This window comes from Mizuhopecten yessoensis, unplaced genomic scaffold (assembly GCF_002113885.1).
Source record: "Mizuhopecten yessoensis strain PY_sf001 unplaced genomic scaffold, ASM211388v2 scaffold4483, whole genome shotgun sequence".
Taxonomy (NCBI): Eukaryota; Metazoa; Mollusca; class Bivalvia; order Pectinida; family Pectinidae; genus Mizuhopecten; species Mizuhopecten yessoensis.
The window spans coordinates 96,364-112,033 of NW_018405569.1; the positions used below are offsets into that span (position 1 = coordinate 96,364).

Sequence of the window (15,670 nt, forward strand, 5' to 3'; positions counted from 1 at the left end):
AATGACCTTCACCCATATTCAAGGTCACAGGGGTCAAATATGTTAAAAACTTTAAAGAACTTCTTCTGAATAACCAAAATGCCCAGGGTAATGATATTTGGCCAGTAGCATGCTGAGTTAAAGGGCTACACAGTTTATTCAAATAAATGACCTTCATCTATATTCAAGGTCACATGGGTCAAATATGTAAAAAAACATTCAACAATTTCTTCTGAATAACCAAAATGCACAGGGTGAAGATATTTGGCCAGTAGCATGCTGAGATGAAGGGCTACAATGTTTGTTCAATTGCATGACCTTAACCCATATTCAAGGTCACAAGGGTCAAATATGTTAAAAACTTTAAAAACTTCTTCTGAATAACCAAAATGCCCAGGGTAATGATATTTAGTCAGTAGCATACTAGGATCAAGGGCTACCAAGTTTGTATAAATGTATGACCTTGAATCATATTCAAGGTCACAATTAAGGAGCAAATATGTTCAAAATATTTCAACAACTTGTTCTGAATAACCAAAAGGCCCAGGATGTTGATATTTAGTCAGTAGCATATGCTGGGATCAAGGACTACTTTGTTTGTTAAAGTGAATGACTTTGATTTATATACAAGGTCACAGGGGTCAAATTTGTTTAAAATCTTTAAACAACCTCTTCTGAATAACCATGGGTCCCAGGATGTTTATACTTTGCAAGTTGCATCCTGAGATGAAAGGCTATACTATGTGTTCAACATAATGACTTTGTTCGACTTTCAATCACAGGGGTGAAATGTTCCCAAAAAAATAAGAGGGTCTTTTGAATGAATTTTAATCATAAATACTGATATTTTGCCTGTAGCTTTATTTCAGATCACTTTTAAGGTTACAAGTGTGAGTTTTATACCAGGTGAGCGATGCAGGCCCATTGGGCCTCTTGTTGTATCACGCCTTGAAATAGCGGTTAAGCAAGACCAGTGACGGCAGTGTCAACATTAAGTTTTCGCGTTTTAATTAAGTTTCACTGAAAGTGGTAGTGCGAGACCAACCAAACTTGTCATGTACGTTGATGGTTAAAACGGGCACAGGCGAGACATTATTATCAATCCAAATAGCTTGTTTTTTTAAATTGATGTTTTCCACAATAATCTGGGTGTGACATGTTTTTTAATTGATTGTTCAAAATGAGGCTTTTTTATGCAGTTAAGAATTTCCACAACAATGTAATAGTAATGGTGGTATTCACATTCACTAACTAAAGTTGGAAAATGAAACCGAAATATCTGGCACAACCTTCGAATTTTCAAGATATGCTAAACAACATTCTGAAACCCGAAAACAATTTCCATAATTATTTTACTATTCCGTAATTTATTGTAGGAGAAAAGTAGGTGGCATGAGTATTAATATATTATGGGGGGTGGGGTTAAAACCAGATCTAACTCCTTCCATTCATTATATTAAATCACTTTAAATATTTGATGGGTGGTAGGGTCTTTGAAAAAGTGCCGCTCACCCCTCCCAAAATGAATGAATGTATATGCACAACACTCAGAGGTACTAGGAAAAAAGTTATCTTTTAATAAAGTTTATTTATAACAAAAATAAGCCTTCTTCTCCCCTTATGATCTATTCAGGGGTGTCTGATTAAAGATATTGAGGTTTATGGTCTGTCTCATACCAAAACCATTAGGCCGTACTGGTGGCAATTCATTGACTGCACTGAGGCTAACGTTCTTGTTTCTTCAGACAGAAAATTTAATTTTGTCTATTTGATTTATTATTAAAAATTCTAAACTAAATGAACCTATGTTCAAAATTGCTCTTTTTAGGAAGGTGATTTTTGTTGTTTGAAAAGATTTGTTGAGAATGTCTGTGACTATAGTCTTATTCATTGATTTATTCAAGTGACATGTGTGTTTGTTTTATGTAGGTTTTGTGTTGGAGGAGGATACATTTCCATCACTGCCTATAGCTGTAGAGAGTGTGAGATATTCAAATTTTGACAAGGTAAAGTTGTATATTTTAGTTTTTGTGGTAATTAAGTCCTTTTATAATCAACTCTAGTCTTATGATTTTATCTGAAATTGAAAAAGATGACATGTGCAAAATCTATTTTACAATTGAATTTAGATGCAGGCCTATGCTGAGACTGCTGCAGCTAAAAAACATCCATTTGTGATGGCCATTACTCGAAATGACAAGATTGGAGAGTGGAATTTCGCTGTGGAAATGGCACAGCATCTGGAAATAGAGGAAGGGGAGATAACTGAGTTTAGTAACAACAACATGACAGTTGGGGATAATGTAGGGAAATGTAAGTCACTGCTATTGTGTTAATTTTGTCGTAGAAAATGACTTTAAAAGAAAATGATCAACATTTCACTTTCATTTCATAAATTTGAATCGTGACAAGAAACTCTTTGGATGTTAACATTGCTTGGACTCGAACACTTACTGTGAACATTACTGGGTCCCGACCACTTACTGTAAACATTACTTGGACCCGACCACTCACTGTGAACATTACTGGGACCTGACCACTTACTGTGAACATTACTTGGACCCAGCCACTTACTGTAAACATTACTTGGCCCCGACCACTTACTGTGAACATAACTGGGACCCAACCACTTACGGTGAACATTACTGGGACCCGACCTCTTACTGTAAACATTACTTGGACCCGAACACTTACTGTGAACATTACTTGCACCCAACCACTTACTGTAAACATTACTTGGGCCCGACCACTTACTGTGAACATTGCTTGGACCCGACCACTTACTGTAAACTTTACTGGGAACCAACCACTCTCTGTGAACATTACTGGGCCCCGACCACTTACTGTAAACATTACTTGGGCCCGACCACTTACTGTGAACATTACTGGCACCCAACCACTTACTGTAAACATTACTTGGACCCGAACACTTACTGTGAACATTACTTGCACCCAACCACTTACTGTAAACATTACTTGGACCCGAACACTTACTGTGAACATTACTGGCACCCAACCACTTACTGTAAACATTACTTGGCCCCGACCACTTACTGTGAACATTGCTTGGACCCAACCACTTACTGTAAACATTACTTGGCCCCGACCACTTACTGTGAACATTACTTGGACCCCACCACTTACTGTGAACATTACTGGGTCCCGGCCACTTACTGTAAACATTACTGGGACCCGACCACTTACGGTAAACATTACTTGGACCCGACCGCTTACTGTGAACATTACTGGGCCCTGACCACTTACTGTGAACATTACTGGGACACGACCACTTACTGTAAACATTACTTGGACCCGACCGCTTACTGTGAACATTACTGGGCCCTGACCACTTACTGTGAACATTACTTGCACCCAACCACTTACTGTAAACATTACTGGGACCCAACAACTCTCTGTGAACATTACTGGGACACGACCACTTACTGTGAACATTGCTTGGACCCAACCACTTACTGTAAACATTACTGGGACCCAACCAATCTCTGTGAACATTACTGGGACTCGACCACTTACTGTGAACATTACTGGGACCCGACCACTTACTGTGGCGAAGCGGTGTGTGTGAGTGACAGGTTTGTTTTACTTTCTGCTTCATCAAACTATACACCAAGAAATAATTAGTTTTTAACTAACTCTAGTTGGAGCTTAAGGTGTTCATTGGTTAAATCTTTGAAAGCTAATGGTGTGAAAATACAAGCGATAAATCACTGGTTGCTCATGGGCTGCTCCCAGTAATTGTGCTTCTCTTTGATTTATTGATCTTCAACACATATATATAGGATACTGTTTTTTATGTGATATTCTGTGTTATATTTGTCTGTATAAAGTGCCCCTATTTTACCTGTCTAATACATCGTAGTGATAGGTTTACATGGAATTTAAGCCGAATTTTATAAAACTAGAAGTTCAGTTAAGAGGTCTGTTAAATATTACTGATTATTATGTAAAGATTTCAATCTTAGAATGTATCTTACATTAATCAATGCCCAAAAAATTAGAAACAAATGTTTGTCAGAAGTCAAAACAGCTAGAGTAGTTAGGTGATAATATGATACAAATTGAATTAAAAGGTGATCATGAATAAAGTTAATGACATCTGTTTTGTATTTGGATGAAAACAATAAAAAATCATTATTTTATATTTTATTTATATTGTATATTCTTTATATTATTATATTGAGTATAGCAATGAAAAGGAGACCAACATAATCTATCCCCAACTTGGGTGTAAGACAGTAAATCTCAACCCAAGGGGTACCATACTTAAATGTCTAGGCCAAAAGTAGGAAATGATTACTTTACTCCCACATAAAATACAAGTAGTAATTGCATAAAATGCAAACGTTTATTTCATAATTTCCAACAGGTGGGAGTATCTTCCATGATATGCTATCGTTAAACTGTCACATCATGCAATTGTAATTACAGGTGAATCCCTCGTTTTTACCCTAGAGTAAGACAGAGATGTCTCTTACCCTGGACAGGTGTATCTACACTTTTATCAGTGTGAGATATCCTTGTCCCACCCTAGGGTTGAGACGGGGGGGATTCCCATATTCATAACAATGGCATGACGTCACTTTAACAATACAATGACCTCACGTCAACAATCCATCAACGTCACTTCAACCCTGAATTTAGCCGGTAACATTAACATTACAATATGCAAATGATATACAATAGGTGAACAGGGTAAGAGAAAAAGAATCATTCACCCCCTTTAGGGGGATGAGAGGTTATATTAATCTTTCTCTGACCGGGGGTGTGGGACATCTCTGTCTAATGAGTAATCTATGAAAAGGTAATGATGAAGTGGATGTCTCCTGTTTCAGACGATGACAGCTGCTACAGACGAGTCCTCTTATTTGAGAGGGGTGGCCATTTAGTACACAGAGCTCACGAGAAAGAAGTCGTCAAACACATACTCCAGCTTTTGAAAGTTGTCAGCAGCCATGATTCCTGACAGGATCTACCACACTTTATATATATAGCTAGCTACAGGGTGGAGCTTGTAGATAATATCACTACTTAATGTGCCATACTATTCTAAGGTCTGTTTTAAGGATGAAATAATGAAATTGTTTGAAGTTTTCTGTACCAAAAATACCACACCGATGTCATTAAAATTGATACCGATGTACGTTCTGTCTATTGCCTGAAGTTCAGTATTAAGGTATGGTGGGAAGGATTCCTTAAACCCTTATCAGTATGTGACTTGACCAAGTTAAACCCTTGTCAGTGTGTGACTCATTTGAAGATGTCCTTAATTTACACATGAACTCATTCATTCTTCAGCCTAATTAGTCCATAAACTCCAAAACTTCATAAAATCTTAAAAATCAGCATTTCAAGATGCAATCGTTTATTACTGAAATTCAATTAAAATTACTCATATCACACATATAGGATCTTATATGAGTTTCCATTTGATATGAGATTTATGAAAGAAGTCTAAGAATTTTTTAAGGAAGCGAGCAAAACGAGTCGAAGAAAGTTTATTTTTCATAATAAAATGCAAGTGTAAGATCTTTTTTTATCACATACTCAAGCTTGTGGCATTTATTCGTGTATAAAGCGACAATTTTCAACCTTGAAATGTAAAAAGCTCCAGTGCGTAAGTCTGTGACGTCATACTTGTTCTCAAGGGGTGACATAATAATTGAAACTTACAACCAAACACAGAGCTGATAGTATAGGTCATATTACATGGATTAGTACGCTAAAAAATATGACATGGGTATATTCACTGGATAACACAGTACATTATGTGATAAAATGCTTTTGTGTCGTAAGAGAAAAACAATCATCATTATATTGAATATGATTTACTGCTGAAATTTTTCGTCCTTGTACATCCTAGCAATCAAAACCAAATGTATCAGAAATTAAAAAGCGAATCACGAAAAGATGGAAATGATCATGAAAGCACTTGTTTCATATTGATAAGGCTTTATGTCAACTAGTCTTAGCTTTGCCTTGAACTTCTATATAAAAATTGATACAGTGATTCACAGGAGGGTGGATAAACATCTTAGGAGTATGACCCAGATTTTTCCGACCTTGACAACAAAATTATATTCCCTCAGTTTTATGTTACAACAGAAAAGTGCCTTACCTTTATTTTGTCTTTTTGACTTTTAAAAGAACTGTGTACTGATAAAAAATGAGGGGGAAATGAAAGGATATCATAGAAGACTAAACAAGCGATCCTGTGGATCTGCATCGCTCAACTTGAATTCAATGCTTTTCACAAACACTTTCATGGCTGTGATCTTCAAATTGGGCTAGAATCATTTAAACTTATTTAAACGAACGTGGTAAACATCATTAGCTGCCATGACCTTTGAAGTTACTCTCTTGTGTGGACGAGTGATGCATGTGGATTGTTCTTATGAAGCCGATATCAACGATATTTTTTAGTCTGGTCACAGGTACTAGCCTCGCGATCGTCTGTCAGTACACCTATAATAATATAGTATACGTGTCTTGACAGACGAGGCTAGTACCTGTGGTCTGGTTTTCAAGATTACGTTTTTACACCAGGCCGTCATACATAACTGCGAGATGACGTTTCATCTTGAATGAAAAAGAGTCCTTCACGGATCTAATTTAAGATGATACAGGTTGGTATTCAAATACTGTCGTCGTAAACACGCGTGAAACATCAATATCAGTACCCTTGCTTTTCTCCTGTACTAGCAATAATCGCGACAGCCTGTCAGCATTTCCGTGACGTTTTTTTCTATGAACTAGCTACGATATACTGGAAACCGGAAAGTCGAATGTAGTAGGCATATCTCTAATGGTGAAAGATGGACACAAATGTTGGGGATCCGTGATCAGGGTAAACTATCTTCTTTAAAAGTATGCGTGAAACTTCTTAACGCCTCAAATAATTCCTAATGCTTCTTTGGATGAAGCTCCTTTCTGCTAAAAATAAGGGAACGTGATGCGTAAACGATAGGCTGGTTCTTAAAGTTTCGCCCTTAGGCCATATGAAGACGCGCAACATGGTACCAGAACTGGTAACTGATGAAATTTGGCCATAGATTTAGAGTTAACACCCTTTCGGAGGTCGTCATTTGTTTGACCTTGTCCATTACCCGTGGCATTCATTTATTTACCATCAAAGTCGTGTCATCATCTAACTTTACTCAAAGTGGGTGTTTCATTTTCACAGTCGGACCAAGGTAAGGTATCAAGAACAGGAACATCCTCGAATCTGCACCTCCATCCTCGATATCCAGGGGTTACGCTCACTTTCGCTCTCTGCACCACTAATATGTCAGCAAAATTGAAGGCTCAGTGTGCGCCACCTTGTTGATTTGATAAGAGACCAGAAGACTAGTTCGATCATCTGATGTTCATCAAAAGAATCTCGCGGTCGCGTAACGGTAAAAATTGACTGACTTTGAAGTCGGGTGTCGCTCCTTTGTAATCTTCAAAGACAGGTATCAGCCTAGCGATTGGTCAGGTTTTTTTAACCGAGACCAATCAAATAGCTAGTTGCGTGCCTTCAGTTTGTCTATGACATATTCCAGGGGTGCAGAGAGCGTAGGTGAGCGTAACCCCTGTATTTCGAGGATGGGACAGGAACAAACCTAACCCCAGTAAAGCTCGAAGCTTGGAAAGTAGAGTTTCCACCTTTACTCAAGTTTTGTGTGAACCTTCTTTCTAACACTTTGCCACATAATTCTAGTCTGGGCATGAACATCTCACACGTAATAATTTGCTGACGTAAATTATACGCTTCTAAACAGTACGTTCTCCAGAAACTATAGATGCTGTTTCTTCGTTTTGGCCAATATCATCATATTATCGAGTATGCGTTGCAGACCCTCAAGTCTTTGAAAAACCTGAACTCTGCCAAATTGTTCGCGCAAGTTCCGTAAGAAGTTAAATCATATTATATTGGAATATACCCTGATGTGTGTTGATAGTTAGGAAACATATGCCCCCTGGTCAGAATTCCATTTGAAGTGAGCATGTTTCAAATCAAACTTATTGAATTTTGAATCGTTCAGCAATTTATCACATACTGTACTGTGCTATCCAGTGAATATACCCATTTCATATTTATTTTTTTTGCGTATTAACCTATGTAATATGACCTGTCAGCCCTGTGATTGGTTGTAAGCTTCAATTGTTTCAGCTTTTTACATTTCAAGGTTGCATTAAAATTGTTGTTTTACACGAATAAATGCCACAAATCTTGGTTATGTGATAAAAAGGATCTTGCACTCGTTTTCATTTCATATGAAATTCATGAAACTCGTCACGATTTTTTCATTTTAGCTCGCCAGCTTAACAACTTCTTAGACTTGTTTCATAAATCTCATATGTTGATTCCAACAAAGTGGTGACGTCATACTCAAATACACACAAAGTGGGGTGTATATACGCAGTATCGCACAATACGTACATGTGCAAATATCTTGCACGCAAGAGTTGATATTTTTAGAACAATTAATGCTTTTGTAAAATAAGGAAGTGATATAGTCAGTGACAACCGGGATCACGCACCAGGACTACTTCGATAGGTGAGTTACTACATGTATAAATGATCGCTAAACACACGGAATTCAGTAGAATAGTCCGTGCTAAACCATCGCAAAAGGTACATGTCGATGTTACCTTAAAGGATTTTATTTCTGCTAGTAATATCACAAGGGAAGTTTGTGTTAGCTTACAAATGGGCTGAAATTAATCGTGAAAACAGAGATGTATATAAAAAGTATTCTAGCAAGTAGTTTTTTTCTGCAAAGTTGAGTTGTACTTGATTGCTACCAAAATAGCTCCTACCGGACACATTTTCGATAATATTTCGGACAATACACAATCATCTTTGTAATTAGCACCCTAGCGGCCCCCTCTTTGCCTGTTTCGTTGAATTTGCTGTCAATTAAGTAGGCTATTTTATACTGTGAATGTGTGTCGGACGCCATCTTTGTTGTTAAAAAGAGAGATATAGATCCGGCTAGATATCCAGTCAGAAAGTGTGTTACAAATTAGAAGGGTGACAACATGTGTTATAAGTATACAGGTACGTATACATTACCTTTTGAAGATGGCGTATTATTATTCAATGAACCATCTAAAATATCAATTGCCTGTCTGCCATATTACGTAACAGGATTTATATATTAAACCCTCTGCTTTGTAATGGTACATGAGAACGGCGTGCCTACATTTTTTCCCTGCAGGAAAGTTTGCTTTGATAGGGTTTATAACATTTTCATGAAACGTCTTTGACTACCATTAATAATAATTACAATAATTACAATAAGTTTATATAATAATACTATTTTTTTTGTGAATGACCCTAGCGACTAAACAACGACTGTTCTGAGTACATCTTGACTAAATTAGATGAACAGACCACATGGGCTTTGTGAACAATGTTTACTTGCCGAAATATACGCAATTTAAATTTCAATTTATTAAAAATCCGCCTTGCTACTTCCAGTCGCCATTTTGTAAGAGTTTAAAGTATTGCAAAGCTTCTAAACGATCATGCCCAGAACATACTCTCCAAGGATGTTTTTGATAAATTTACTATCAATTATTTACTATATTTCTTTTCTGTATCACTTTCATTAATTCATAAAAGAACAAATTTATTTTTTCCCCTTCAAACTTTTTTCTTTCAAATGTTAAAACACATTTTTTTTGGAAAAAAATGTTCTAGTTTCCAGATTATGATCAAACGTCGTCTGCTTCGCAAATATTCAAGAAAATAATATTTACAATGTATTGATATTGTTTTATTAACTAGTTTATTTTTTACACTATCTTTTATTAATAAATATCAAAAAGATTTTGCATTTTATGACGTAACCGGAAGCGCACTTGATACTTAACCTCAGGGGTCCCTCAAGGAACCTGTTTGGGCCCCATCCTCTTCCTCATCTACATAAATGACTTCCACGAATATATGAAATACAGCACACTTAGACTATTTGCAGATGACAGCATAATATACAAGACAATAAACAACAAAGAAGACATATTAAAACTACAACACGACCTCGATGCAGCAGGAAAATGGGAGACAGACTGGTTAATGCAATTTCACCCCGACAAATGTAACATACTTAACATTACACCGAAACGCAACAAAATACACCATGATTACAAACTCCACAACCACACATTACACAAAGTAGAAACAAGCAAATACTTAGGACTAACACTACAAAACAACCTACGATGGGACAAACACATAAACAATATCACAGCCAATGCCAATAGGTCCCTAGGTTTTCTCAAACGCAACCTGAAAATAAACTCACCACATATAAAAGAACATGCATACAAAGCACTAGTTAGGCCTAAACTTGAATACTGCTCTTCCATTTGGGATCCACACAACACAAACCAAATTAAACAAATAGAAAAAACACAACGAAGAGCAGCACGCTACGTACAAAACAGATACCACAACACTAGTTCCGTAACAGACATGATCCACACACTTCAATGGCCAACACTACAAACACGACGCTTATACACTAGAATTATCCTTTTTTACAAAATTATACACAGAATCGTAGCTTTAAACCCAACACATATACTCACACCTGTAGACCCCCGCACCAGACAGGTACACCCGTACGCATACAAACACATATCTGCTACAAAGGACACCTACAAATACTCATTCTTCCCACACACAGTAACACAATGGAATCTTCTTCCCTTAGCAGCAGTCCAATGCACAACACTAGAGGACTTCAAGGCACACTTACCCTACACAGCCCTTGAAGCCCTCATCACACACTAGTACATACACCAGATTTTAACTTTTTATCTATACCTTGCACAAAAAAATCACAAAAAACACCCACCCCTAATCACTATAAATAACCCCTTCACGCCTCTACAATAGGACCCCCGATGGCATAATCATCAAACTGATGGAGCCCTCGTATAAAAAAGAAGAGAATACGAGAACGTGACCCGGAAATAGCTCACAACATAATCAGGACTGTAATAATAAACAGACGTTTATCGAACATTAACAGATTAATACCGTATGTATTGAGACACTGATGTGCTAGAATCCAACACAAGGTAACACTCGTTTAATCCATTGCTATCACATCAAGTACTAACTGACATTTATGCGGAAATATCAGCATGAAATGTTTGCGATCTCGCAGACCTACTTTCGTTTACAGTTTACATACATTTGTACATGTCGGCATCAACAGTATCCTCGGGTTACCGGTTTCCGCGCTTAAGACGCATCCGCGATTTCGTACTCATATCGGCAGAACACTGTTGAAATTACGGAAGACTGTCATAAACATATACAATCTACTAAAGGAAACAAAAAACTACCAATATAAAGCTGTATTTTAAAAAAATCAGAACAAACAATTTTTAGCAAATTTCTCCCGTCGGAAGTAGCCGTCATATGTTTCCGTGTGTCTATTTTGATTTAGTGTTCAAAGAAAGATAACTCGATTACACTAAAAAGAAATTCTCTGCAGTGACCTGCAAGAACAAAAGCTTTGTTTGGAATAAAAAATATATCTTTGAACATTTTTTTTTTTAAGTTTCACCTTTTAATTTATTTTTCAAGATGTCAAATTGATCGAATTCATGTATTTTTTTTAATTATTTATTATACTATTTATATTTAGTTATGATATGGAATCTGGTTTTTTTTTCTGCAGTTTTATATCGGTTTTGGTTGATGGTAAGTTATTTCTCATTTTGTTCTGTTTAAAATTGGTGAAAATTGGAGGTTCATTGCATTACTAGTTTTACGTTTCATTGAAAACACTGTTTATCGATATAAGAATGTCTCCTTGGCTCTTCGGAAGTGGAAAAAAATCGGCGAGGAGATGTGGCCTCATTTGTATACGACATTTTCGTACGTTTATCAGACTACAAAAAAGACTGGTTCATGAATGAAATATATCATCGTTTTTTCAGGTATGGGTTCATTTTGAGCAAGATAAAAAGAGCATTAAGTAAAACTGCATATTTATGCGTGTTTTTTAATCAGTGAATAAATCTTATGTTTTCCGGACGAACTTCCGGTAAAAAAAATTGTCAGTTTACAGACGATGGCCAGCAGGTCACGTAGTTACGAGATGTAGCTTGATAAAATGTCTGCGCGGAAATACATAACGCGCGGAAACTGGTGTCTAGACGATATACCTTAACGTGTGTCCTTCATCGTGCCGAAGATTATACATAGGCGCATTCGAGGAAATGTTCGTGATTAAAAGCTTGTGTTTGTGGGTTTTTTTATCTTAAAATTATCGGATAAAAGCATAGTGGCATGTTACTTCAAAATAAAAGATACAAGAATCATTATTTTACGTTAAATATATGTCATAGTTAACATAAGCTCTCAGGAGCTTGAAACATTGTTACAGTGTAAGGCAAACAACAAATTTTATCACAAGAACCTACGTTGGAACAGAGACGTATATGTGTGTTATATACGTCTCTGGTTGGAAGGATTAAGATAAAGAGGCTAAATAATCATGCTGTACAAAATTTGGCACTAAAACAACTTACTTAAAAGCCTGTCCAGAGGGAAGGTGATTGGGACATAGCATTTATTTGTAACCAGGAGCAAGGGTTTGGTAGCCGTTAATATTAAAAGACGTTTTTAGTATTGATGCTGCTCGGATTGACGCCAGTGATGTATTTATCGCTTACAGGTTAAAGCGTCGTTATCCAAAAAGAAGAATAGTACAAATTGAAAAGTGTGAATTGCCTACAGCTCCTGTCAAAAGTCAAAAACATTTCTCTCGTGTTCTTTCTCGTCACCTGGACGTTTGTAAGTTAGAACAGCTGGTCTCGCAGACGCTTAAACTATGTACACAATATATATTCAGTTATACCACAGTATTGTATTGTCTCGGTATGGCTACGAATGCGTTCCAGGTCAGGTAATAGAGCATCAAATGTATTAAATTCAAATAAAGCACCACTTCACGACAATCATGGATTCATATGGGTACAATGTTATTAAAATAACATTCATACAGTGCATGCAAGCTGAAATTAGCAAATCATTTGTTTAAAATAACAAGTCATCATTTCCATGAAATTATCCAAATAAATAAGATCTTTATGTCAAAATAAACTTCAGGTTTGATTTAGTATTGTTTAATGTACGTCCTATCAACAGCTATACATGGTCATTTAAGGATGGCCTCCCCCATTTGCTAGATGCATGCGTGTGGTGAGTTTGTGCATATTTAATTTGTGTTTTTGGAGTCTATGGTATGTTCATGTTTGTCTCCTTGTGATAGCGCAGGACCGATGCTGACTTTATAGTGTAATTTCACTGGAGCATACTGCTGAAGACACATCTTATTTTACGAACTTACCTCGTTATCTCACCATCTTTAATAGCCAAGGGTTCATAATTTAAATTTGTACTATTCAACCTTGGCAGATTTAGCCTTGTGTTTAATTTCCCTCCCCTGCCACCTTGCATAGACACTTTACTAGCAAAACTTTAAACTTTCAAGATTATTTCAGCACTGGTCGCCTATGTATTTCCCTTGGTTATCATTTACAGTTAGAATATGGTCAATTATCACTACCAACTGATCATATACAGAAAATGTTTTTTTAAGTATTGTCCTCCATTGTTTTTTTTACATAAATCATGACATATAGTCGACAAGGCAACTTGGTACTGGGCGCCGCCATTATTATTTACATGCACAGGAACTTGGTATTAGTTTCTAATATATGTGTATTATATAATGTATGATATAAAAAATGGGGACCATAGGATGGTAATTTGTCCCTGTGCCAGGTTCAATAATTTGAAAGCTTAGAGAACAAGGCTGAAAACATGTATGGAATGTGTTTTTTTTAAGGGAGTCTGTATAAACACATTATGAATATGTAAAATTATGATGGAAGTCCATTTTACTCGAATTACCTGACGTTATTTTCAATACCTTCAGTTCATCTATATTTCCACACTGTTCTCGGTATTCCGTCTATGCGTATTGCAGAGTTATCTTCTCTTGTGAGCAGGTATTGATTGTTACATCATTGGCTTGTGTGAGATAATTACGTCGTTTTCTCGAAAATTGATGACGTTACTCTCACAAACAAATGATGTAACAATCAATACCTGCTCACAAGAGAAGATAACTCTGCAATACGCAAAGACGGAATAAGGGATAGGAATCAGTTTGTTTTTTGGGTTTTATAAATCCTCGCAACCACTTTTAAGTCATATGTATAAGAAAGGTCTGCCAAATATCTGATTCTTTGACAACTTTACTACAAATATATAGCAGGAATTGAGCTTTCTATATCAACTGCACTACACTTCATATTATTTGTTGACGTTTTTCTGCTACAATACATGGAGTTTCCTCACAAGATGCTGATAACCAAAAAAGAGTCTGAAACCTTAATCATATCTTTAAGAATACTGTGTTTAAAAAAAATGTTATACATGTATCTCTTCGATCCACTAAACATCAACAAACAACATTTAAACCCTTCGTTCCCTAAATCTGTTATTAAAAGGATTGTAAAAAAAAATGTGTTCGCTTAAATGTTAAAATATTTCTGTTCAACATTCATATTTACAGTGGTGTTAAAATCCACTAATACTTAAGTTGACATAAAATTGTACTGCAGTATTTTATGGACTGCTATTTGACAGTTAAATAAGTCTCATCAAGGGTCATTGACATGTCAGAAGTTGCAGTAGGCAAAGTTATTTGACATTGGTATGGAATCATCCTAAAAATAGAAGAAAGTAAGGGCTGGATTTTCATGAACTTGAAGAGTTGTGCCCCTTTGTTTGCTTTCCTATACATCTTATTCTGCCAGTTTATCATTCATATTTTTATTTTTCCATTTGTTATGTACTTCATATACATCTGATGAGAATGGGAGATGTTTAAAAATGCACAAAATTCGCCAAGAAAGCTGAAAGTTACAAAAGGCCAAAAGGTGAAACTTGACACCATGCACGCCAGGTTTGAACATTTTACTGTAATGTTTGTTTTACTTTCCATGTGGGGAGGATTTTTAATGCATCTCGACTGTTATATCAATCAATTAATTTTCATTTAGATGGTGTCCCTGAGAATTATTTCTTATATAATTTTAAAATTTGTTTCAAGTAATACTCATACTCTCTGTTTTAAACTAGGAACACTTGCTAGGTACTCTAAGTATTTGTGCGGTTATGATTGATTGTCTTCCTTTGGATAATATTTCTGTGAGTTGTGTCCCTCACATGATTTCCTCACATTTTTTTCTGTTATATATCGGATATAGTTTGTTACTTCTGTAAGTTCCAAGTTTCCTTTTAGATAAAATATGTCATGTTTAGGTGATTTTTGAGAATTGGTGGTTTTGCGAAATTTGCTTTTTGTTTTGCAAGGTACCAATATTTTTTTGTTTATAACATATATAGGGTGCTCCCATAGCTACCACTTTCTTTAAAATGTAGATTTTCTTCCCGCTGTTTTTGGAAAAAAACATCCAGAAATTTTAGAAAGTTTTGAAGTTTTGCTTAAAACTTACCATACTGACAATGTCAGACAATTTCAGACATGCGAAACATATAATAATGTGTAATTCTTCTTGAATTTGGTGTACAGATAGATCTTGAATTGACAGATCTGTCAGATCAGCACAAATTACTTATATTGGAGTC

The 15,670-nt window shown here is 36.1% G+C and overlaps 2 protein-coding genes across 2 annotated transcripts in view; both read left to right on the forward strand.

The window, feature by feature from the left end:
- LOC110449091 overlaps positions 1-5,528 on the forward strand; it is a 10,358-nt gene extending 4,830 nt beyond the window's left edge. The window contains exons 5-7 of the mRNA XM_021495702.1: positions 1,909-1,985; positions 2,109-2,292; positions 4,833-5,528. Of these exons, the coding sequence (XP_021351377.1) occupies positions 1,909-1,985; positions 2,109-2,292; positions 4,833-4,963 (392 nt within the window). The 3' untranslated portion in view covers positions 4,964-5,528. The remainder of the gene's footprint in view (positions 1-1,908; positions 1,986-2,108; positions 2,293-4,832) is intronic.
- Positions 5,529-8,372: 2,844 nt separating this feature from the next.
- The window catches only part of LOC110449092, a 23,845-nt gene continuing 16,547 nt past the window's right edge, over positions 8,373-15,670 (forward strand). Inside the window, exon 1 of the mRNA XM_021495703.1 lies at positions 8,373-8,540. The gene's annotated coding sequence lies outside the window, so the exon portion shown is untranslated. The remainder of the gene's footprint in view (positions 8,541-15,670) is intronic.